General features: G+C 37.7%; 1 protein-coding gene across 4 annotated transcripts in view; it reads left to right on the forward strand.

The window, feature by feature from the left end:
• The window catches only part of gnal.S (G protein subunit alpha L S homeolog), a 165946-nt gene that overhangs the window by 110331 nt on the left and 30917 nt on the right, over positions 1-24698 (forward strand). For all 4 annotated transcript variants that reach the window (XM_018268555.2, XM_018268556.2, XM_018268557.2 and 1 more), the window contains 1 exon segment: positions 12922-13019. In XM_018268555.2, the coding sequence (XP_018124044.1) occupies positions 12922-13019 (98 nt within the window).

Below are 24698 nucleotides of genomic sequence, written 5' to 3' on the forward strand. Positions count from 1 at the left end.
ACCTTGTCTAAAAACAAATGTTATGTAAGGCTACAAATGTACTGTTATTGCTACTTTTTTTTTTTTTTACTCTTTCTATTCAGACCCTCCCATATTAATATTTCATATTCTCAATAAAATCAATGCATGGTTGCTAGGATAATTTGGACCCTAGCAGCCAGTTTGCTGACATTGCGAACTGGAGAGCTGCTGAATAAAAAGCTAATAACTTAAAAACAGAAATAATAAAACATGAAAACCAATTGCAAATTGTCTCTGAATATCATTCTCTAATCTACATCATACTATATACTTGCTTTTTTTTTAAAAAAAAAAGCGTTTTATTATATCATATAGAACAACCCCACATGGAGCCTAACGCGCTTCATGCTTACCTAGCACTAAAGCTGGCCATAGACGAATCGGCTGATCTGTTCTTTTTCTTCTTTATTTTATCTGAAAGGTTAGTGGTAGGTCGGGAGATGGGAAAGTCCGATAAGTCCAATCGTTCGAGGATTCGAACGATCGGATCTTTGCATCAATGCATCTATGGCCAGATTTAAAGTGGCCATAGACGTAACAATTACGACCTTACTTGTAAAAGATCTTTCCAAGAAAGATTGTTTGTTTCAATACACACGTGTAGAGCTGAATTGTCAGATATATAGGTAGATATACAGGTAGAAACAATTCTACCTGTATCTGATGATTCAACACTAACAATAGCCGATGTTTGGGTGCCTTCAAAGGCGCCCGATCAAAATTTTCCATCCAGCCCGACCGACAAGCCGCCCGATAGCCAGGTCTTCTGACGATATCAGTAGGCTCTTTCCCCACCATACACGCACCGAATATCGTACGAAAATTCGCTTAGTATGATTTTATCTGTGCGTCTATGGCCACCTTAAGTCATAGGCAGACCAATCCAATATTGTCTGCCTTTGGTTACATTGAGGGAAAGATTCACTCTTTGGTGAACTAAGAAACAAGCAGATCTTATAGTGTATGGCCACCATTACTTCTCCTTGTTTACTTTTCGCCTATCTATCAGTTAGTTATTTCAAAGGAATACTTGTATTTAATGATAATGCAGGGGAATACTTACATCTGAGTTCCTTATCAATAAGGAAAAAAAGCCAGCGTTTCATTTTCATATGAGGGTTCCACTTCCCTATTTTTGCAAACAATGGCTAATGTCTCCATATCATTAACGACTAGATATGAATATATGATATATGTAATATCTTTCTCAACACACACATATATGGCTAATGCATCAACACAACGCACACCCAATTAAATAAGGAATATGAAATAATATATTACACTGGCTGAAGAACAATATTGTTCAGGTGTTGGCTATTACAACAAGGCTTCAGAAATGTTGGTGCTTTTTAAATATGTGTAAAAGGACGGCATAATGGAGTTTTATTTATTTTTAAAAAAAAGTATACTTTTTTGGTTATTCAGCTAAACAGGGAAACTGAAGTGAACCATGTTTTGGGCCTTGTGATGTAGATAATTAGATTACCTTGCATAGATAATTCCCCTCAGGTAATCAGCTCACTGTGCATCTTGGGTTGCCAGCTTTTCCAGAAAAAAATACCGGCCTTCCTATATATTTATCTTCACTATTAATAACATTGGGATCAACCATCATTTTTACCAGCCTGGCCGTAAAACACACCGGCCAGGTGGCAACCCTATGTGCATCAGATGCCTCATTGTATTAGAGAATTGGCCAGCCATACTAGGCCATACTTAACTTCCTTTTAACGAGGATCTAAACCCAGAAAATAAATTGATGTAAGCATGGTTGTTTTTCCTTCTGCTTTCACAGTAGTATATGGGTGGTGTTAGGCTGCAATAAACCTTGCATAGAAAGGATCCATCTGCATTTTAGTAAAGGCTGCCGACTATTCTCTTTCTATGAGCATATCTTTCTATTTATTCAAGCTTTACAGCTAAAACTACTAATGTGAATAAGTTCAAACCAGGTTAGTAAAGAAACAGTACAGTAACACAGGATGACACTGTACAAAACCATTTCATGAGAATTTGGAGGCCCGAGTCACCCCCCCCCCCCAAAAAAAATGCATGGCTGCCACAAATGTAAATTTTACATCACTTTCTCCATGAAGACAATAAAATGTTTATAGACGTAATGAGACAATGTCGAAGGCCAATCAGCCTAGCTAAAAACAAAGAGAAGCATGCTATGATGCTTGAACAGTTCAGTGTACAGTTAAAGTTAAAAGGAACAGTTCAGTGTACAAATAAAAACTGGATAAATAGATAGGCTGTGCAAAATAAAAAATGTTTTCAATATAGTTGGTTAGCCTTAAAGAAATGTAATGTATAAAGGCTGGAGTAACTGGATGTCAGAACAGGCTATAACTTCCTGCTTTTCAGCTCTCTACTTGCTTGGTTTCATACTCTACGGCAGGGATCCCCAACCTTTTGAACCCGTGAGCAACATTCAAATGTAAAAGGAGTTGGGGAGCAACACAAGCATGAAAAATTTTCTTGGGGTGCAAAATAAGTGCTGTGATTGGCCATTTGGCAGCCCCTGTGTGAATTGTCAACCTACATTGAGGCTCTGTTTGGCAGTGCAGCTGGTTTCTATACAACCAAAACTTGCCTCCAAGCCTGGAATTCAAAAATAAGCTCCTGCTTTGAGGCCATTGGGAGCAACATCCAAGGGGTTGGAGAGCAACATGTTGCTCACGAGCTACTGGTTGGGGATCACTGCTCTACGGTCTATACCTTTAAGCTCACACTAACTCTGAGTTAGTCAGCGAATTTAAGGGGGGCTTCATGGGACATAACTGCTCAGTGAGTTTACAATTGATCCTTAGCATGCAGTTCACATTCAAAAGCAACAGTTATGACCCATGTGCCCCCCTCAAGTCACTGATTGGTTACTGCCTGGTAACCAATCCGTGGAAACCAAGTGAGCTGCAAAGCAGGAAGTAGTGTTCTGTTAGACATCCAGTCACTCCAGCCGTTATACATTATTTACCCAGTTTTTATTTTATACTGAACAATTCCTTTAACAAACCCCTCTAATATAATCAGGCCTGGATTTGTGGAAAGGCCACCTAGAATTTTAGGGGGGGCGGCATGCTGCCCAACCACACCCACATTGGTTCAAAAACACTGGGGATGTGTCAATCCCCATTGCTCCAGTCCAGATGATGAAAATTTGCACGAATAGGGGAGGGGACAGGGGCAACTAACGGCAGTGGGCCTAGGGGCGCCCACTATGTAAATCCAGCCCTGAATATAATATATTAAAAAATGCAATGGAGTGCAAATAGCCTAATTTATGGTCTAGATTTTAACCTAACATCTGTTGTTTCCTTTATACAATAAAGTTTGCTTACCCTTAGGTCTCCCTGATTATAATTGATGGCAATGCCCAGCATGCTTTGCAATTTGATTACGTTACAGAATACTGTTGGCCACCTAAGATGAAGAAATTGAATTTTAAGGTGCCACATTGATCCTGCTTCCATTTACAAAAAGTACATACCGTGAGGTGGTTACTTTTTAAAAAGATTCCTTTAGAGACTTGAGGTAAAAAAAAAAAAAGATCTAAATAGGCTTGGGCCTATCTATGCAACTAGATCTGCATTTGCCTGTTCTGTTGAGAACTGAATTTCTTTTAATATATTTTTTTGTGTGCATGTTTTTTTTAAAATGTTATCTTTTTTTGTGACAATGTATTTACAATCAGAAAAGATTGCCAAACTGCCAGTACTGTTTAAAGTACTTCAATACAGAGCTAGAATGGTGTCTCCCTCCCCAATAAGTATTGCAAACATTTTATTTATTTATATATATAACGATATTAGAAGTTACCGAGGAGTGTCATGACAATATATAAACACGAGGCCAAAAGCCGAATGTTTTAATACAAGTCATGGATCCCAGAGGTAATTTCAAAAGGTGGTACTTTATTATAATACACAAGTTTCAGTGAGTTTCGTGACAAGAATGACATCACTACTCACTGTTTATAATTTATGACATCAGTACTCACCGTTTATAAGGATATCATTTACAAGATATTTATGGCTTTTGTGTATTTGTTTTTATTTTTATATATATATATATATATATATATAATATAGTACAAACACCTGCACTCTGTCCTCTTTTTTTCTCCAAGCCGGGTGCTCGGTCAAAGTCTTTATATATGCATAGAATGGACCAGCACACCGTTTTCTTCAATCAAACGTGTGCACAGTGTGTATTGAATAAACACGTTTGATTGAAGAAAACGGTGTGCTGGTCCATTCTATGCATATATATATATATATATAGATATAGATATAGATATAGATATATAGAGATAGAGATAGAGAGATACATATAATTATTTTTATTTTTTTATATAAAAACAAACAAGGAAAAGTTGTGCTCACCACTAATTTTTAAAAGCAGGTCCTCTGCACTCAACCCGTTATAAATACATTTAAGACAGAGACATTTTGTGCATACTGCTACTGAAAATGCCTTACCCTTTAAGCAGTGCAGAGGACCTCTTGTATTTGTGTGTGTATGTGTGTATATATATATATATATATATATATATATATATATATATATATATATATATATATATATATATATATATATATATATATATATATATATATATATATATAAATATATAAATGCAAGACTTTTTGGGGGGGGGGGGGACCACAATTCTAGTTCTGTATTGTCCCTCAAAGCAGTAGTGCTGCTTAAAATATATGTTTATTAAGATACAGACAGTACCCTTAGACAATTTGCAATATTTTAATATTTACAATTTTTATCTGCTTTGGTTGCTAGGGATAAAGTACCCTGGTAACCAGGCAATTGTTAGAGCGGTTGGGTGGAAAATGATTAGGATGGAACCTGAACAGAAAGATAGATATGTAAATAAAATAAAAAAATAACATTTCTTGCAGTAGAACAGTAAGCATTTTTGTATTTACAGACTAAATAAAGACAAATTGCTTGCAATAGGTCTATCTTTCTTATTCTATTGTTTTAAATGTGAGCTAAAAAAATCACTGGCATCCCTGGATATGTATGTATGCAAATAGTGCATTCTATACTGAACAAATACCGTATATACTCGCGTATAAGCCGAGTTTTTCAGCACCCAAAACAAGCTGAAAAACGCTTCGGCTTATACGCGGGTCAGTTACTGATGCGCTTCCGACCGGCAGCTTCTGACCTGCAGAACCCCGGAAGTATGCTTAAAGCGATTCTGACACGTTCCTATAAAAATCATAGGAACGTGTCAGTATGAAGAAAATGCTGCACATAAAATATTTCTGCAATATTATGCTGCACATACCGGTAAAATATGGGGGCGGATTTGCGGGGGGGGGCCTTTGCAGGAAATATTTTACCGGTATGTGCTCAGCCTATGGAAGGATCGCTCCGCCCCCAGCCCTGCGTCAGTGAAGCAACCCGGAAGATCAGTCAGTGCAGGAACCGATTCGGCTGAGAAAGGTGCGCATGGCTGGGGGCGGATTTGCGGTGGGGGGCCTTTGCAGGAAATATTTTACCGGTATGTGCAGCATAATATTGCAGAAAGTTTCACTAGTTTATTTTTTGTTATGTTATTCTGTATGTTTGGAGCTGGTAAAGGGGTGGTTCACCTTTAAATTAACTTTTAGTATTTTATAGAATGGCTAATTCTAAGCAACTTATATATTTTTTCATTTGGTATAGTTTTTAAATTATTTGCCTTTTAATTTCAGACTTCGATTAGGGGTCACTGGCCCGTCTAATAAAACATATGCTCTGTAAGGCTACAAATGAATTATTGCTACTTTTTATTACTTATCTTACCATTCAATACCTCTCCTTTTCATCTCTTATTCAAATCAATGCATGGTTACTAGGGTAATTTGGACCCTAGCAACCATATTGCTGAAATTGCAAACCGGAGAGCTGCTGAATAAAAAGCTAAATAAATCTAAAACCACAAATAATAAAAAAAACAATTGCAGATTGTCTCAGCATATTGCTCTACATCATAATAAAAGTTAATTTAAAGGTTACCAACCCCTTTAAGCTTCTACAGTAAATATAAATATCTCTCACTTGGTTGTTACTCTGCGTGATGAGAATTCATTTTTTATTGTTTCCAAGGTGTATATAGTACTTTTAATTTTTTTTTTTTGTATTTGGGTGCTGCACTTCTGAATGAAAAAGATAACGATAACCATTCTCTCCTTAGCCTGAATGTGGCACTCATAGACAAGTCCTCCCAATATGCTTCACAGCAGTGCAGAGCATTTTATTAAAAGTCAGCAAGAGAGGTGCGCTAATTAACCTTATAACTCCTTAAACACAGGCACCTAAAATGAAAAGAAACTACACATAGAGTAGTACGTTCGGCTCTTCCTAGAAAAAGCATTTTATTAGCTTTGGGTTGTGAATTTCGGGTTGTGGGTGGTGGATTTGGGTGCATGGCTGACAGACGTGTTTGTCACTAAAGGATCATTATGTGCTTGGGGTCTTTGTTATTATTAAAGGGATACTGTCATGGGAAAACATGTTTTTTTCAAAACGCATCCGTTAATATTGCTGCTCCAGCAGAATTCTGCACTAAAATCAGTTTCTCAAAAGAGCTAACCAATTAAATTATACTTAATTTTGAAATATGACATGGGGCTAGAGATATTTTCAGTTTCCTAGCTACCCCCCGTCATGTGACTTGTGCTCTGATAAACTTCAGTCACACTTTACTGCTGTACTACAAGTTGGAGTAATCTCACCCCCTCCCTTTCCCACAGCAGCCCATCATCAGAACAATGGGAAGGTAACCAGATAGCAGCTCCCTAACACAATATAACAGCTGCCTGGTAGATCTAAGAACAGCACTTAATAGTAAAAATCCAGGTCCCAGGAAACAACAGCCTGCCAGAAAACAGTTCTATCCTAAAGTGCTGGCATTTTCTGAAAGCACATGACCAGGCAAAATGACCTGAGATTGCGGCCTACACCCCAATATTACATATTAAATTAAACACACTTGCTGGTTCAGGAATGTAATTTTATATTGTAAGTGAATTATTTGCAGTGTATTTTTGCCTAACTAACTATATTAGAAACATTTTTTTTGCACAACCTATCTGTTTACCCAGTTTTTATTTTTATAATGAAAAACATACAAGGAGATAGGGGCATACAGGGAGATTTTACGAGTTTTGTCACCTTGAATGGGAATCATCTGTTGCTTAATAAAATAAAAGCCAGTGACCTGATCACTGAGAGATTGTAGACGATTCCCTTTCTCAATGAATCAACCAACAGAGCTCTAAAATTACCACCTGTACCTCTAGGGCAATGACACACCGTGTGAATTGTCTCAGCTACAAACCACATTGTCATTGCCCTTAGGCTTGCTGTGTAAACTGGTTTTTCTAATTCTTCTATGAAAAGTGTAGCTGATCCTGCATTGTCTTGGGATCCTGAGAGTATATGTAGCCTCCCTTCCCATAAAGTTAGGGCTTCACTTGTTTACCAAAAAGTAAATAGAAATTGATTCCTCCATGCATTCATGAATTTTCCAGTTACTTTTCCAGCAGTAAAGTAAAACATTTCTGTCAAGACTGAATTATTTCAGAATTTTATACATGATTTTTATAGTAGAACTAAAGTTAGAAATGTTGGGTGGGTGCTAAATCTAAGGTGCCCCAATGGTTATTTTATACCCTGGTGATGGTGCTCCTGTTTGGAAAAACTGCACTGGCCAAGAGAGCAGCAAGCAGCGATCTTCTTCTCATCTTCCATCTTTGCACTGGTTGCGTAAGCGCGGTAGACTGGAGTGACAAAATGTAAGCATAAAGTCCACTTTTTCACTCTACTGCACGTCAGCCCGATGCCATTAAAGAATGAAGAAGGAGAAAAAGATAATCACTCAGTGGTTCACCATTAAGGGTCAGGGCACACGCTCAGTTTTGGGGAGATTAGTTGCCCGGCGACAAATCTCCTATTCTTTGGGGCGACTAATCTCCCCGAACTGCCTCCCGCCAGCTAGAATGTAAATTGCCGGCAGGATGGCACTCGGAACTCTTCATTTTCCGAAGTCTCTGGACGTTTCCTCATGAGGCAACTTTGGAATACGAAGCACCGCGAGTGCCATCTTGCTGGCGATTTTTCATTATAGCTGGCGGGAAGGCAGTTCGGGGAGATTGTTGCCCCGAAGAAGAGGCAATTTGTCGCCAGGGCGACCAATCTCCCTGAATCTGCCCATGTGCCCTTACCCTTAATTATTCCTTTTTAAGGTTTAGTTCTCCTTAAAGGGCTTGTACACTTTTTCAAATTTCAGTATGATGTAGAATAATCTAAGACTATTAGCAACAAATCTTCATTTTTTATTTTGTGATGTTTAATTATTTAGCTTTTAACTTTTTCCAGCAGTATGATTGCTAGGGCCCAGTTTACCGGGCAGTGGATTAAATGAGAAACTGGAAAATGAGTAGGATATGTTTTGAATGGAGAGAAAAGTAATACAAAAGTAATAATAACCACCAAATTTTAACCTTGCAGAGCAATATGACTATTTTTTTTTTGAATGGCCCTGGCCCATGCAATGTTTTTTTGCCTTTCCAACAGCAGTGGGAAAACATATAGATCTCCACAGCTTTCCGAAGAAACTGAATTACTATGCGATGGTGGGAAGTAAACATGGGTACTTTTGTCTCCGAAGCTTAAGCACCACTCGCGGGCGCTAGAGTTAAAGGGCACCTGTTGACAAAAAAATATTATCCCCAATCAAAGGTGCTGCCTAAAAGAGTCCGCACTCCAGCTGGAAGTATTTTTTTTTTTTTTTAAATTGCCCACCACCAGTGTTGCACCGGGTTGGAGCTCCTGGTTCGTGTAGCCTTGCTGGGGCACACACATGCACATAATGACCATATGCCGCATCATGTGCATAATATTTTTTGCCAACAGTTGCCCTTTCATCTATGAAAAACAATATTTTTGAGTTCTGTTTAGTAAAGGCAATGCCTATGCTAATCATGGTTCATTTTTGTGTAGGAATTTGTACATAATCCTAATGTTCCTTGTTTTGGGACAACCACTCTAGGCAAACCACAACGGCCTTCACCCCAAATTTCTCCTTAATTGGCAATAAAGATAGTTTAGCTGTATCTAGGACAGCAGACACTTGTTAGCCCAAGTTTTTTTTTGCTAGACAAAAAATATTATATAGAGACAAAATTATTATATAGAGATATTTGCAATGCATGAGGCCATATAAGGCTAGCACTATACAGGTGACAAGCTTGCCCTGTCTGATGTGACTCTTTCATGCTAGAAGCTAGCAATTTTAACTCGTACACCGGGGTTGGGCATGGTAAATTTAAATTCTTTGGTATATTCCAGCATGGATAAGGTTTTCAATCATTAGTCACCGTTCGCAGTTTGTATTGGGGATTACCAGCTGCCAGTGTGCAGCAGAAAGTCGCCATGGCACATATATTTCCCTACCAGTGGTTTACATTTTAGCCAGTGCGAATGAAACAAGGAAAATCACATGTAGCATTCCCCCAAAGTACTCCATATACAATAGGTGGTTTGTTTAAACTCTTTTTGCATGATAAAGCCAATTCAGTGAGCTTTCATGTATACATTCCTATTGGCACATTCCTATTCACACTTATCTGAGCTGTTATCACTAATGACTTTGTCTTTCCACTAATAGGATATGATAGATTAAAGTGTTGTGCTCTCTGATACGAGTGATTTCCACGAAATAGTATAAGGTGCCTTTGCTGAAGTAGAAATAATGTAACAGTGTTTAGTTCTATATCTCGTCCTGTCCCCCCTTTTTTTTAATATCCCTCTTTAATGCACTTCTGTTGCTGGGAAATTTTGTTAGTCTGTTTAAAAAAAAATGCAGACACTAAGATTGGTGTGGAAGTTGTTTATTATCTCAAGTTATTAATGGATTAATGAATTATGTTATGACAATAGGGTGACCTGAGGTGTTTTGCCCTATGCATGTTCCCTACTTAAATGGATACTGTCATGGGAAAAAAATGTTTTTTTCAAGAAACATCAGTTAATAGTGCTGCTCTAGCAGAATTCTGTACTGAAATCCATTTCTCAAAAGAACAAACAGATTTTTTAATATTTAATTTTGAGATCTGACATGGGGCTAGACATATTGTCAGTTTCCCAGCTGCCCCCAGTCATGTGATAGTGTAATAGTAAAATCCAGGTCCCACTGGGACATATTCAGTTACATTGAGTAGGAGAAACAACAGCCTGCCAGAAATCAGTTCTTTCTGAAAGTACATGACAAGGCAAAATGACCTGAGATGGCTGACTACACACCAATATTACAACTTTAAATAAATACACTTGCTGGTTCAGAAATGAAATTTTATATTGTAGAGTAAATTATTTGCAGTGTAAACAGTGTCATTTAGAAGAACTACATCATAAAAATCATGATAGAATCCCTTTAAATTGCAGAGTGAAATTTCCCTCTAAAGTCGCAAGCACAGTAATATGTTGGGCAGTGCTCACCTGAAATGATAGTTGTGGTTGTCTAATTTCTGTAGTTGTTTCAGCTTGCTTACATTTGCACCAGGAGACAATTCAGCTGCTGCAGCAAAATTCCTTTTTTAAGCACCTTTTATTTAGTTGTATCTTGTGACATTTTATGTAAATGTATTGTATTTATATAAAACAAATATAAAACCACAGATGAACAAGGTGTAAACATAAGCTGGTATAAAATATCCATATAACCCTAGCAAGGTGCATACAATTAGTAGCAGCCAAATTGTGGCCCTCATCTCATGAACACTTAATTACGGATTTATCCAGTTGGTTGCAATTGACATATATTGGAGGCTTCGACTTACAGCATGCACGCAGCCTCTTATATTGTATTGTATATAATATATGCAAAATAGGAAAAATGGGATCCCCACCCCCCAAGCAGCGCTGCTTATTTTAAATGGTTTTAATAATTTTGGCATGGTGATAATAAATATTGCTTTTTAACATAATCTGCATGGCCCTGGCTATCTAATATTATTTATTCGCATTTAGAGGTTAAGTCCCATACGGTTGTGGGTAAATACATAAGCTGGTATAGTTATAAATTTGACTGTGAAAAGTGCTAAAAGTGTCAGTTCAAACTTGGTGTGAGTTGCTTTCCCTCAATAGTTTCTTAGGAAGTGAACTCAACAGAAACAAAATCGGGAATGGGACAAATGTGCAGGTCAAAGTTGCTGTTGTAAAGGAAGACTGAGGTTTGAGTAGTTTTGTACTGTCTGAGCTTTCTTGATGCTCCTGTAGGAGGCTCTGTCCTCATAGGAGCTTCCAAATAGCCAATCACAGCCCCTAACTGGATTTCTCAGGAGTTTTTTGCATGCTTGTTTTGTCCTCCAACATTTTTTACATTTGCATTTGGCTCACAGGTAAAACAGGTTGGGGATTCCTTGTTTAATTCTTGACTCTGCTCTTGTGATGAACTGTATGATCAATACATTTTCCTGAGCTCAGCACCAGGACTTGGGGGTAAGGGAGTGTGTGGAGAGCTGAGACCAGATATTTAGAGAAGATGAGAGCGTAAATAGAGAGAGTAGCAGAAGAATGCAGCGCTCCAAAGGACAGAAGAAGAATTTTTTACTTAATGCACCACTTGACCCAGAGCCAGAAGAAAAACTTTAGTAGTAAGGTGGTGGAGAGATGAAGGCTCTATAGCAATAAAATATGGCATTTACTAGGTGAAGATAATATTCTAAAAGATCAGATCATTATATGTTGCAGTAGTCTATCCTGCAGTATAAAGGCCTGGATGTTTTAGTAGTAGAGGGAAAGAGGAAGGGACACATTTGGGTATCCAGTGTGGCATGAGGGGTCTAAAACTGCACCAGGATACCGGATTTTGTAAACAAGATGTAGTGTGATACAAGTACCTTCAAATGTGATCAGCCCTTATTCCAGCCAAGGATACATTCCCTCTCCAGGCTGTTTACTAGTGTGACTAGAAATTGGAGTTGGCTATGTCTTAGGCATCATCTGAAAAAGTCATGCTCCAGGACTTGCAGCACCAGTTACATAGACAGGTTTTGTGTACATAAGTTTTGCTCATGAGAAAGGGTAAAGGAAGGCCCTCCTACAGGCTTTCTTGACTGATATCTGGCTAGATATCTATCGGACAGGTTTAAATACTCCATCGGAGCAAGGACCGCATCAGGTTCTGTTGTAATCTAGGGCCTAATTATTGGATCAGCCCAATATTGCCTACCTCAAGATCTGCTCGTTTGGCCCCAAACGAGCAGATCTTTTAATATATGGCCAGCTTTATCCCAGTATAAATGAATAGTAAAAATTGAAATGCATTTTAGGGCTGGACTCACAAGGGATGAATGTGCTAAAAATATTCCCACTTTTGTTTAAAGGAACAGTAACACCAAAAAATTTAATTGTTTTAAAGGAATGGCTAAAACAGGTGTGTTTGCTTTAAATACACAAATATAGTTCATATAGCCAAGCTGCTGTGTAACCATGGGGGCAGTAATTCACAGGATGCACAGTAGATAAGATATGTTCTGAAGAATCCCATTGTACACTACAGAGCTTATCGGGTTTCCTGTGCCTTTTTCAGCTTTGAATGGCTGCCCCTTTTGCTGAATAGCAGCTAATTTGAATAAACCATAGTTGTGTTTCTGAAGTGAATACAATCGGTTTACATGTGCAGGGCAGCAGTACATTATGTTGTCATTCCTTTAAAACACTTTCACTTTTTGGTGTTACTGTTCCTTTAAGACACTTTGTGCAAATAGCACGCCTTTAATGTTCTCTAATATAATGTTTCTAAATAATTGCCTGATAAAATGAATGCATTTCTTTATAATTTGATTCATCCTTACTACATCTCTCTTATTTTGTTTTTAGGAATTTTTTGACCATGCACAAAAGCTGTGGGATGACGATGGTGTGAAGGCATGCTTTGAGAGGTCTAATGAATATCAGCTTATTGACTGTGCACAATAGTAAGTAACATATAGATTATTAACGAGTCTGTTTATACCAACAAGCTTTATGTTCAAATTTTATATGAGTATATATGCTTATCTGAACTGGTTAGTTGGTCCCCCCCATTACAATGTGCCGCCATCAGTTGGTACATATATAAGACATATTTTCCTCATGTATATACAGTGGTGTGAAAAACTATTTGCCCCCTTCCTGATTTCTTATTCTTTTGCATGTTTGTCACACAAAATGTTTCTGATCATCAAACACATTTAACTATTAGTCAAAGATAACACAAGTAAACACAAAATGCAGTTTTTAAATGAGGGTTTTTATTATTTAGGGAGAAAAGAAATCCAAACCTGTGTGAAAAAGTAATTGCCCCCTGAACCTAATAACTGGTTGGGCCACCCTTAGCAGCAATAACTGCAATCAAGCGTTTGCGATAACTTGCAACGAGTCTTTTACAGCGCTCTGGAGGAATTTTGGCCCACTCATCTTTGCAGAATTGTTGTAATTCAGCTTTATTTGAGGGTTTTCTAGCATGAACCGCCTTTTTAAGGTCATGCCACAACATCTCAATAGGATTCAGGTCAGGACTTTGACTAGGCCACTCCAAAGTCTTCATTTTGTTTTTCTTCAGCCATTCAGAGGTGGATTTGCTGGTGTGTTTTGGGTCATTGTCCTGCTGCAGCACCCAAGATCACATCAGCTTGAGTTGACGAACAGATGGCCGGACATTCTCCTTCAGGATTTTTTGGTAGACAGTAGAATTCATGGTTCCATCTATCACAGCAAGTCTTCCAGGTCCTGAAGCAGCAAAACAACCCCAGACCATCACACTACCACCACCATATTTTACTGTTGGTATGATGTTCTTTTTCTGAAATGCTGTGTTACTTTTACGCCAGATGTAACGGGACGCGCACCTTCCAAAAAGTTCAATTTTTGTCTCGTCGGTCCACAAGGTATTTTCCCAAAATCATTGAGATGTTTTTTAGCAAAATTGAGACGAGCCTTAATGTTCTTTTTGCTTAAAAGTGGTTTGCGCCTTGGAAATCTGCCATGCAGGCCGTTTTTGCCCAGTCTCTTTCTTATGGTGGAGTCGTGAACACTGACCTTAATTGAGGCAAGTGAGGCCTGCAGTTCTTTAGATGTTGTCCTGGGGTCTTTTGTGGCCTCTCGGATGAGTTGTCTCTGCGCTCTTGGGGTAATTTTGGTCGGCCGGCCACTCCTGGGAAGGTTCACCACTGTTCCATGTTTTTGCCATTTGTGGATAATGGCTCTCACTGTGGTTCGCTGGAGTCCCAAAGCTTTAGAAATGGCTTTATAACCTTTGAAATTGAACTCAGGTGTGATAAACCACAGTTAAGTTATTTTTTAACAAGGGGGGCAATCACTTTTTCACACAGGCCCATGTAGATTTGGAGTTTTTTTTCTCCCTTAATAACGTAAACCTTCATTTAAAAACTGCATTTTGTGTTCAATTATGTTATCTTTGACTAATAGTTAACGGTTTTTGATGAGCAGAAACATTTAAGTGTGACAAACATGCAAAAGAATAAGAAATCAGGAAGGGGGCAAATAGTTTTTCACACCACTGTAAATGACTTTGAGAGAAGTCCAACAGGAGTCCTTGAGACTCGCCGTGAAACCTTGCATAGATTTTATGACCTATTAAAAACATTTGGAATGTTAAATGGAGGGAGGGGGAGCAGGGCAGTGAATGTACTATATTCTTTCAAAATTTATATGGGTGATCTGGTGAGCTTTTCTATTGGCGTTTACTTATAAAGGAAGTTTTCTCTTCTTAATGTAGCAGATACTTTAGTATTTTCTACTTGCCAGTGCTAGGTGATAACTTACCCACAATTTTCTTTTTTTAATATTCACACTTTGATGGGAAACTAGTATAAGAATTACACGTAGAGAGATGTTACTGTGTATGGACCCTCCAATTCAGCCATCATATTATGATTGAAAAGGGTTTAAGGCAAATAAAGCAATGAGATAGAGAACTTGTCTGGGACAGGTTGTGGGAAGAAAATCTTACTCTCCATATTCATCATGTAATGTTTGATTTTTCTTAGTATTCATAGTTCACAGTTTAATTTCCACTGTGGACTGGGAGAATAATGGAATATTTGTGTTGGCTGTAGAACAGAAGGGGGATTTAGGGAAACTGAAAGCACAGGTGTGCAATTCTTGCTAATCTGACATGTTATTGAGCAGAATTTATCACACTTCACAGCTTTTTCCTGTTAAACAATTAAAACTTGTTCTATTATAAGCAAGTAGCCTAACACCGAGACTATGAAGGCTTGTGTTTATTGATTTGCAGAAATATTGGGATTAAATTTGAAGCCAAGTGCTTTAAAGGAAACGTATAGGATAAATGACCCCCCTAAGTCTGTAGGCATTTTTGAAGACAATATTAATTTACAGCCAAAAGTAAATATTGTCTTCAAAAATGGCCACTTTATTGGAGCTCCCCATAGATGTTCTCTGGTCTCTGTCCATGTTTCAAATGAGGGGTGGTCGCCTCCTAACAGTCCCTGCCAGACAGCCAATCACAGCCCTGCAGTTACACAAGCAAAGACAGGCTTCAGTTCCCTATTAGGTCCTTCTAGCTGCTGATTGGTTCCTATTCTACAGTGCAGTGTGCTGATTGCCGCGGGCTCCCCTGCACAGCCTGGGAATTCAGGAAGCAGGAAGTTGAAGGGAGGGATTATTAGGGTTTGTGCAGAAATATGCAATAAATTATCCTGAAACGCTACTTTTTTACAGAAAATTGTTTCTATATTTAAAAGTTTAATGCACTGGTACATTTTTGTTTTTTACACTGCGCTTTAAGAAAACACATTTATTGATGAGGTTTGCAATTCATTATGCAAAACAAGCTGGCAATTAAGAAATAGATGAGCCCATCTACAATTCATCAATGGCTAGACTTTGTAAATTTACCATTTAGCTAACAAATACTGCCCATGGTTTACCTGGAGAAGGATATGGACACCATGATTGTTAGATTAATAGTACCATAGAATACACTGGCATTTAAGTCTTACACAGGCATGTCTTTAATGAAGTTGTACTCTTCGGACAATTAGCAATTGATTTTCAATTGTTATTATTTGTGGTTTTTGAGTTTACAATTTTTATTCAGGAGCTCTCCAGTTTGCTAGTTCACCAGTCTGGTTGCTAGGCTCCAAATTATCCTAGCAACTATGCATTGGTTTAAATAGGAGATATGATTAAGAGAGGGCTTTACTAGAAAGATGAGTAATAAAAAGTACCAATATCTATAGCCACACAGAGCATTCATTTTTTTCAGCTGCTTAGAATTCGCGCTGAACAATATGTTGGCGCTCTAGAAATACATGTTAATCATAATAGTAATAATTAACCATTCTGTAACATAACGAAAGGCGGACCATTCTTAATGTAATTTATAGTGAGAATGTAGAAGTTAGTACAAAATCACAAGCAGTGTGATTGCTATTTATATTTTTCTTCTTTATTGGGTTTGTGAAATATTGAATAAAAGTTTGGTGTTTATTTATTGGCTTCATTATTTCATACTACTTCTGAAAGTTTTATGAATTTCAAGCTTTTACCTTCCACCATTATAAAACGGGTTGTCTCTCTCTCTCAGGCCTTGTACTTCTTTTTACCAAAAGGGTGCCAATATTCCATCCCTTTAAATACAATCCGCCAGATTAAAATGATGTGTGAATGTTAGGCTGCATAATCGTTCAGGTGGACTTCACACTAGTGAAGAACTCTTATTCTTACACCAGAGAAGTACTTTATTATCACTATTATCTGTGAAATAGGACATTGTATATTGTATTTTTTATTGCAATTTAAAGTTATTAGTTATTTTGGTATTTCAGGATATCCAAAATTGCCTCTAAAGCTGGCCATAGACGCACAGATCCTATCGTAAGAATCGAGGATTCGTACAATTTTCTGATCGTATGTGGAGAGTGCCGACATCTTTCGCGTCGTAATCAGATCGTTCGGCCATATGCCCGAACGTTCAGATTACCCCGATATAGCCATGCTCGTTAATGACATATCGGGGAAAGATCCACTCGTTTGGCGATGTCGCCAAACGAGCGGATCTTTGCGTCTATGGCCACCTTAACTCCACGACTCCAGCTCCACAGCTCTGGACATGTCATGCTTTTAGCACCTCCACTGAGTATTGGGGAAAGCCATACAAAACAGGTATGTCTTAATGACACAACCATGCACTTTGCATGCCTCCTGTTCAGACAAATTTCATGGTTCTCTGTGCATTTACAGTAGAACCCCCATTTACGTTTTTCAGAGGACCAAGATAAAACTGTAAAATCTGGGAAAATGTAAAATCAGGGAAATGTGTTAAAGTAACTTTTTCTTCAAGTACTGAAAGGATAGAAGCACAGGAGTCCGTTTTACTTTTGATAGACAAAATATTCTGTGTTAATAACAAGGGATAAACATTGCAGTGTTAATGTAACACTATTGGGGGCACGTGCAAGGCCTCTCTGTCAGTCGCATACACAACCTAAAGCAATAAGTGATTGGTGCAGGACTGTATGAGGGGCAGACTAATTGGAATTGACCATTTACAGGTAGAACAATGGCAAAATATACATCTGGTTAGTATTTTAAACCTCTTTATTTCACAAGAAATTAAATTTATAGAGGAAAAAAATGTTTTTGGGAACATCAGGACAACATTTTGATGTAAAATCTGCGAAAACTTAAAAACAGGGAAATGCACTATAAATTGGTGGGACCACAAATTAAAAAATGTAAAATGCGGAGAAACTTAAAACCAGGGCACTTAAAATCGAGGTTTTACTGTATTTTATCTCCCTGCATGTGTATATCCTTTGTTCATTGGGATACAGCTGAAATAATACAGACATTCAGTTCTTCAGCATTGCTCCAAATAAATGAACATTTATGGCTGAATATAATGCAATAGCATATTATTGGACTAATGACTCAATATATCTGTTTGCAGTTAAAACAAATGCTCCTTCCTACACCCATTTTACAGATTTGTGTTTAACCATATGCTGGCCACTTTCTTTTTTAGCATGGTTTTGTGCTCTGCTATTTTTGTTTCATTGCAATAATCTAATATGCTGCCACTTTTTTGCACATTGATGTTTATCTCTCTTTAGTTAGGATTTTTTTTCCAGCTATAAAATATACGGTTCTATAATGCTTTGTTTCTTAAATTTTAAGTAACTTTTTACGAGTAAATGTCAAGCTGAGTTACATAGGAGTTATTTGGGTAAATGGTTGTACTGGGTGTGTTTTAGCCTTTGTCTTATGTTAATATGTGCAGCCAGTGAAAGTGAAACCTCTGTGTAAATAGGCCAGCTTCTCTATCAACAAACCAAATTTGGACATTATGTTTTGTAAACACAAAGCTTGTAGGCACACAGGACTGATGATCAGCTTTACTCCGTCTGTGTGTTTTTAGGCAGGAGGAGAAAATTTGATGTGCTCCCATCTGCTCCTCCTCGGTTCACGGAGTGCACACAGAGCACAATTTGGTGCAATAACTATCCAGTCTACTTTTATACCTTGGAACTAATGTTGCTTGGAAGTGTGTAGCACCAGCATTTGTCTCAAAGGCCTTTGAGTGCATTATACTCTTATATCTGACCCACATACAAAAATGAAATTTCTTTCTAACCTGTTTGAAGTAGAACCTACTAATCTTTGAAATAAGATTGAAATGGAACCCCCTAATTTTTGCTCATGAGCAGTTTGTCTACTGCACCTGAATCAGTTTATGGTAGGAAAATACTTTTTTTTTTTTAACCTAGAGCCAGTGTATTAGGGTTACTGCCTTGGTAACATGACCCCACTTCCTTTACAATTAGTTGTACAGTAATTTCCCAAAATGGTTGTGTTTTAGGCTAGGGAACCTTTCTTGGGAATACTTTCACTTTCGTTAACTTTTAGTTATAGAATGAGCAATTCAAAGCAACTTTTCATTTGGTTTTTATTATAGTTTTTTTTAATTATTTACCTTTTACTTCTCTCTTTTCAACTTTCAAATGGGGGTCACTGACCCCCATCTAAAAAACAAATGCTCTGTAAGGCTACCAATGTATTGTTATTGCTTTTTATCTCACCCTTCTATTCAGACCCTCCCCTGTACTGTAGTTTCTCATCAGTCCAAATTACCATAGCAACCAGACTGCTTAAACTGCAAACTGGAGAGCTGCTGAATAAAAAGCTAAATATCTCAAAACACAAATAAAAAATTAAACCCATTTGCATATTGTCTTGGAATACACTCTCTGCATCATACTAAAAGTGAATCAAAGGACATGGCAACCCTAATAAAGGTAGTGTTTTATAAGACAAGCCTACTTTTACTGAAGCCAAAAGTGCTCATCGTTCTTCTTATTAAGGCACTATTCACCAGAAACACAGCCATTCTCTTTAAAAAAAAAAAAAAAAAAATCAGCAAGTTGTAAGATGTAAATTTCCCACAATTCCATACTCTCCACTAAGACCAAGACTGCAAGCCTGCACACTAAAACCCGATCCAAGAATTGCACATCAGAGAAGTTTCCAGTGTCACAATCACTTCTCTATCAGCTGTGGGTATAGTTTGCGCTGAAGTATATGTGTGTGACGTCATCACTTAGGATATGAGGAAGCGCTTCCAAGTTTTCATGTTCAGCTTTTCAATAAATGCAAAAAAAAATAGCATTTAAAATGGATAAAAGTGGAAAAACAGGTAAAGTCAGGTTTGGGGGGCTTGCCTTGTCCTTTAAAAGGTGAACAACTGCTTGAAGTTCTTCAGTTTCTAGCCTTAAAGGAACAGTAACACCAAAAAAAAATTACAATATAATGTACTGTTGACCTGCACTGCTAAAACTGGTGTGTTTGTTTCAGAAACATTACTATCATTTGTGTAATGGGCTGGGCAGCCATTCAAGCACAGGGTACACAGTAGATAACAGATACATTCTGAAGAATCCCATTGTATACTACATAGCTTATCTGTTATCTGCTGTGTATCCTGTGCCTTTTCTCCCTTTTCAGCTTTAAATGGCTGCCCTCATGGCTACACAGCAGCTTGTTTATATATGAACCATAGTAGTGTTTTTTGAAGCAAACACACCAGTTTTATCAGTGCAGGGCAACAGAACATTATATTTTCATTTCTTAAATAAACTATAATGTTTTTGTGTTCCTTTAATATCTAATCCGTAGCACAAATGTGACACTTGATCTGTTCTTTTAGGGAAACTTTATGCAAGCCCCTCTGTGATCAGCTGTCCGAGCACTACAGCAGTCTTTTTTGGGGATAACAGGCTACACAGCCCCTTGTAAGGACGGGCACCTTTAATGTAGTAAGACTTGGGTGTCCAAAGTAATATGAAGTCTGCACAAACCCTAACTGATAGCTACTCATGCTTTTGTATGGAGAGTGACGTCTCCTTATTCTGAATAAGTACTGAACCGAACATTTGTATCTTTCTCCTATTTTTTGGACAGAGATTCTATGTGAAATGTAGCATTTCCATGCAGTAGAAATGCCCTTTCTAAGCAAGGAGTGCAAAGCAACAAACACAAATGTCAAACTGCAGAACGAGATTCGTTTGGGTCTAACACGGCAGCACAAAATAAAACATTAAAGGGTGTTCTTCTCTGGTTAACAAAGCTAGCAGAGCTAATGTCTTTTTATCGGAGCAGTGTGGGTTTGTGTTGATACACTGTGGCAAAGGAAAAGGATGTCATGTAGATATGATGAGTGATTAGCACTAAATATAGCCCTGTCGAGCTAACAGAGAAAGCACTGTTTCATGTGAAGAACCACACAAACACTGCTGTTGAATACAAGGAAGCCAGGCTTAACCTTTTCTCTGCCAGGGGCTATTCCACCGGAACTCCTGTGCGCTACATCTAGCTCTTGCAGAAACAAAACATTCGTTTTACGTCTCATTGTAGTTTACATTGCATAAACAAACTGTTGCCTATCACTTAAAGGGGAAATATAGCTGGTTAATAATTATTTTGTATCTTGTATATGTAATGGTGTTAAATCTGAACCTATTAAATTTTTTAAAAATACTCCTTTTTGCTGTAAAGCATTTTAGATGAAAGGACTGTACATCTTGCCTCAGCCCTGAATTTTCTACAGCAAAGCACCAGCAATTTGTTATAAATAGTATTGTCTCAGTAAAGCAGTATGACAGCCTCCATGTATGTAACTCTGTGACAAAGGAACAGCTAATGCACTGGATAACTATATCTATTCCAGATACATAGACCATATTCTTAATCTAAAAGGAAATTCCCTAAACAGAATACGTAATATAGCAACGCAAATATGTTTAGAGCACAATAGTTTGCTTTTGTTTACAACCATATTGACAAAGGGCTCTGTATGTCTGTGGAACAGTTTTATATAACGTTTCTATGGAAGGTAGTTACGTTTTAGACTTTGGATCTTCTACCCAATCTAGTACAAATTCACTTTGATGCATAGATAATGAAAACTGTATTGTGTACCAAGTGTAGTTCTGTGACCGTAGAAATACTCTAGGCTACTAGGTGGGAATACAAACATTTGATTGCATAAAAGGCAGCCATTGTAAACATTTGTTTTTGTGAATAGATACAGAAAAAGTAAATTAGAAAATGTAAGCTGAAGATTGGAAACGTAGTTATTGTAGTAAAGGGTTTGAGTTTCATTAAGTGGAATATTGTCAGCCCCATGTTTATCATGATTGCAGTCTTTCCCCACTTTTGTTAATCCTCCTTTATATCGGTCTCTGTTAGCTCATTGCACTCTGTTTTATCAGCAAACCTTTCCTTCCTGTAATGTACATAATTTCTTTTTAAGTTTAGTTTTTTTAGTTTAGTTACTTTCATAACCCCCTTTGCTTATCTTAACCCCTTTTGGTTAACTTTATCCTTTTTAGTCTGTTTTATGAGCGATTGTCCTTAGGTTTGGGGCTTCACTTTGCCGTTTCCTTGAAAGTGACCCTTAAAACCTGCTGCTTTAGTGCCTGCGTTTGCTAAAACTTTCTGCTTGGAAAGTTGTGTGAGTGTGCAGCAGTGGGTTATATTGCTTTCAGTGTTGTATATTTTTATTTCCGTATTTGTTCTTGGTCACTTCTGTAAACTAGCTGCTGCTGTGTTAAACAGCTCCCAGACTCTCCTGTAGAAAGTAGCCTAGTCTCTTCCCAAACAGAATGTTTACCCTCCTGTATTTCTGTTTTGAACGATGGGAGCAGAAGTTGGTCAAAATCTGATATGGCAGGTACAGTCGCAATTGTTTAGTGTAGTGAAGTAACGGTTCTTATTTAATGGACATTCATAACATTTGAACATTTTATTTATTTAATTTTTTGTCTATTTGTATGTCTTTTTTTATCACATTATTGATCCAAAAATTTTAATTGGAGACACTTCTTACTTATTATTAAAGATTAACACAAAAGCTTAAAACAGAAATAAAAATGTTATAAAGTAACTTTGTGTAGTATGGGGCAATTAGTGGTTGATATCATTTTGTTTTTTTATAGGTTCCACATTGTGATATGTTATATAGAGATTATGATATATGGGTTAATTCACTTATGGTGTTCTGGTTTTGACGTATATAGAGGCGACTGGCCTCACTTATTTATATATTTTCCATCACTTTATGATCAGTTTGATGTGTATGTAGAACACAGGGACTGGTCAGTCTAATTTCTGGCTGTGTAACAGTAATTTGATCCATGTAGTCATTGGAAGTAGATGCGGTCAATTGCCCCCCCCCCCCAACACATTTTTTTTAGGGCGTGGGGAGGGCCATACTAATAAATAAATGGAGCAGCCCGCAATGGGTTAATCCAATGGATCAAAATAATTGAGTGTACAAATCACTATATATTTAGCCTTTTAGTGCAGCTGACAGCCTCGGATATATTTGATAGAACTTATCTGCTCAAGAGTTTTACATAGTAGCAATATTTTGTAATTTATGTGTAACTTATTAATAATTATATACAAACATGCTACTTTGGGCTTTGTTTTTAAACATTGATGTTCTTTATATGTATTATTGTTGATGGATTCTTTTGTGGGGTATGTTTGTTGAGGTATGTGTAACTAGGGGGTTAATGTATTTTAACTTAACTGACACATCATTGTGACACTGTTGGTTTCCCGCCAAAAGTGTTGATTTAAGGCATACTTACAATGTTTCAGCACTTTGAGAAAGGCCTTGGAAAGGGGCGAAACGTCAGTTTGAAGTTCTGTTAATAAATGATTATTTTATAAGTCCTGAGAGTGTGAATCATCCAATGGGACACACACACACACACACACACACACTTGAGATTTGGCTGAATCCTTCTGTCTGGCCGAAAAAAACCTTAATTTGCATATGCAAATTAGGGGCGGGAGGGAAATTGGGAAATTCTCAAAAAACAAAGGAAGTAGGAAATGTTTTCCCATCCGTTCGGTATTTGGCCAAATCTTTTGCGAAGGATTCGGGGGTTCGGCCGAATCCAAAAAAGTGGATTCGGTGCATCCCTAGATTGAACATCAAAATGTTGTCCTGATGTACCCAAAAACTGCTTTTTTTTTCTTCTATGAATGTTGTTATTTGTGTAAAAAAATAGGGTTTAAAATACTAACCAGATTTATATTTTGCCATGGTTCTGCCTGTAAATGGTCAGTTCCAATTAGTCTGCCCCTTACACAACCCTGCACCAATCACTTATTGCTTTAGGTTGAGTATGTGACAGAGAGGCCTTGCACATGTCCCCAATATTGTAAAATGAATGCTGCAATGCTTAATGGGGACCTGTCACCCATACATGGAAATCTGTATAATAAAAGTCCTTTTAAAATTAATTTTTTTTTTTTTATTCAAATAACCATACTGGATATAACTTGTTTAAAACTCTCAGCCGTCAATCATATATTGCTTGGCCCTCCTCTATGCCTTAGGCATAGAGGCGGGGCAGGGAATTACTTTCACTTTCCATTCTGCAATTCCTAGTTGTCACTGCACTCCTTACATTCCCCCTCCATCTTCAACATTTAATTTTGTAGCCAGTGTATAGGTATGGGCATCAGGTGCCCCAGTTTGTTGCATAAACAAGATTTTGGCATGATTTGGCATGATTTTAACTTGCCTTAATTACAGTGTCCACAAAATGGCTGCTGCCTGTTTGATTTGATTGTGAATTATAAGACTAAAAGAAAGAAGTTTGAAATCATGTATATATTGTAAGGCAGTGGATGAAGCCTAGCCAGTCGTATGTCACTCTCTCACTCAGCGAGGCCTTTCCCCGTGCAGCAGCAGCCTCTCTAAACTCCATGCGGAGCCAAGGCAAACTGGAGCTATTTTTAGCAGCACTGCAGAGCAGAAACTGGCTGTGGGTCACGTGTGTCAGGCTGAATCAAAAGCCAGTATCCCAGCAATATGCAATAAACAAAAGGTTAGTAACAGAAAGAAAGCATTGGGTGCCTTAGGGCCGCCCCTTCATAAGCTGTGCAAACCCCACAGATCATAAAATAAGTTGCATGCAGCATGTGTATATGCCCCCTTGCTCAAAAAACCTCTTAGCACTCTTTATATGCCCTAAATAACCAGGGTGCTGTTATTGGCATCTATTTAGTGGTTATTTAGGGCATCAAAATGTAGATCTAGTGCCCTCAAA

This window comes from Xenopus laevis, chromosome 6S (assembly GCF_017654675.1).
Source record: "Xenopus laevis strain J_2021 chromosome 6S, Xenopus_laevis_v10.1, whole genome shotgun sequence".
Lineage (NCBI taxonomy): Eukaryota > Metazoa > Chordata > Amphibia > Anura > Pipidae > Xenopus > Xenopus laevis.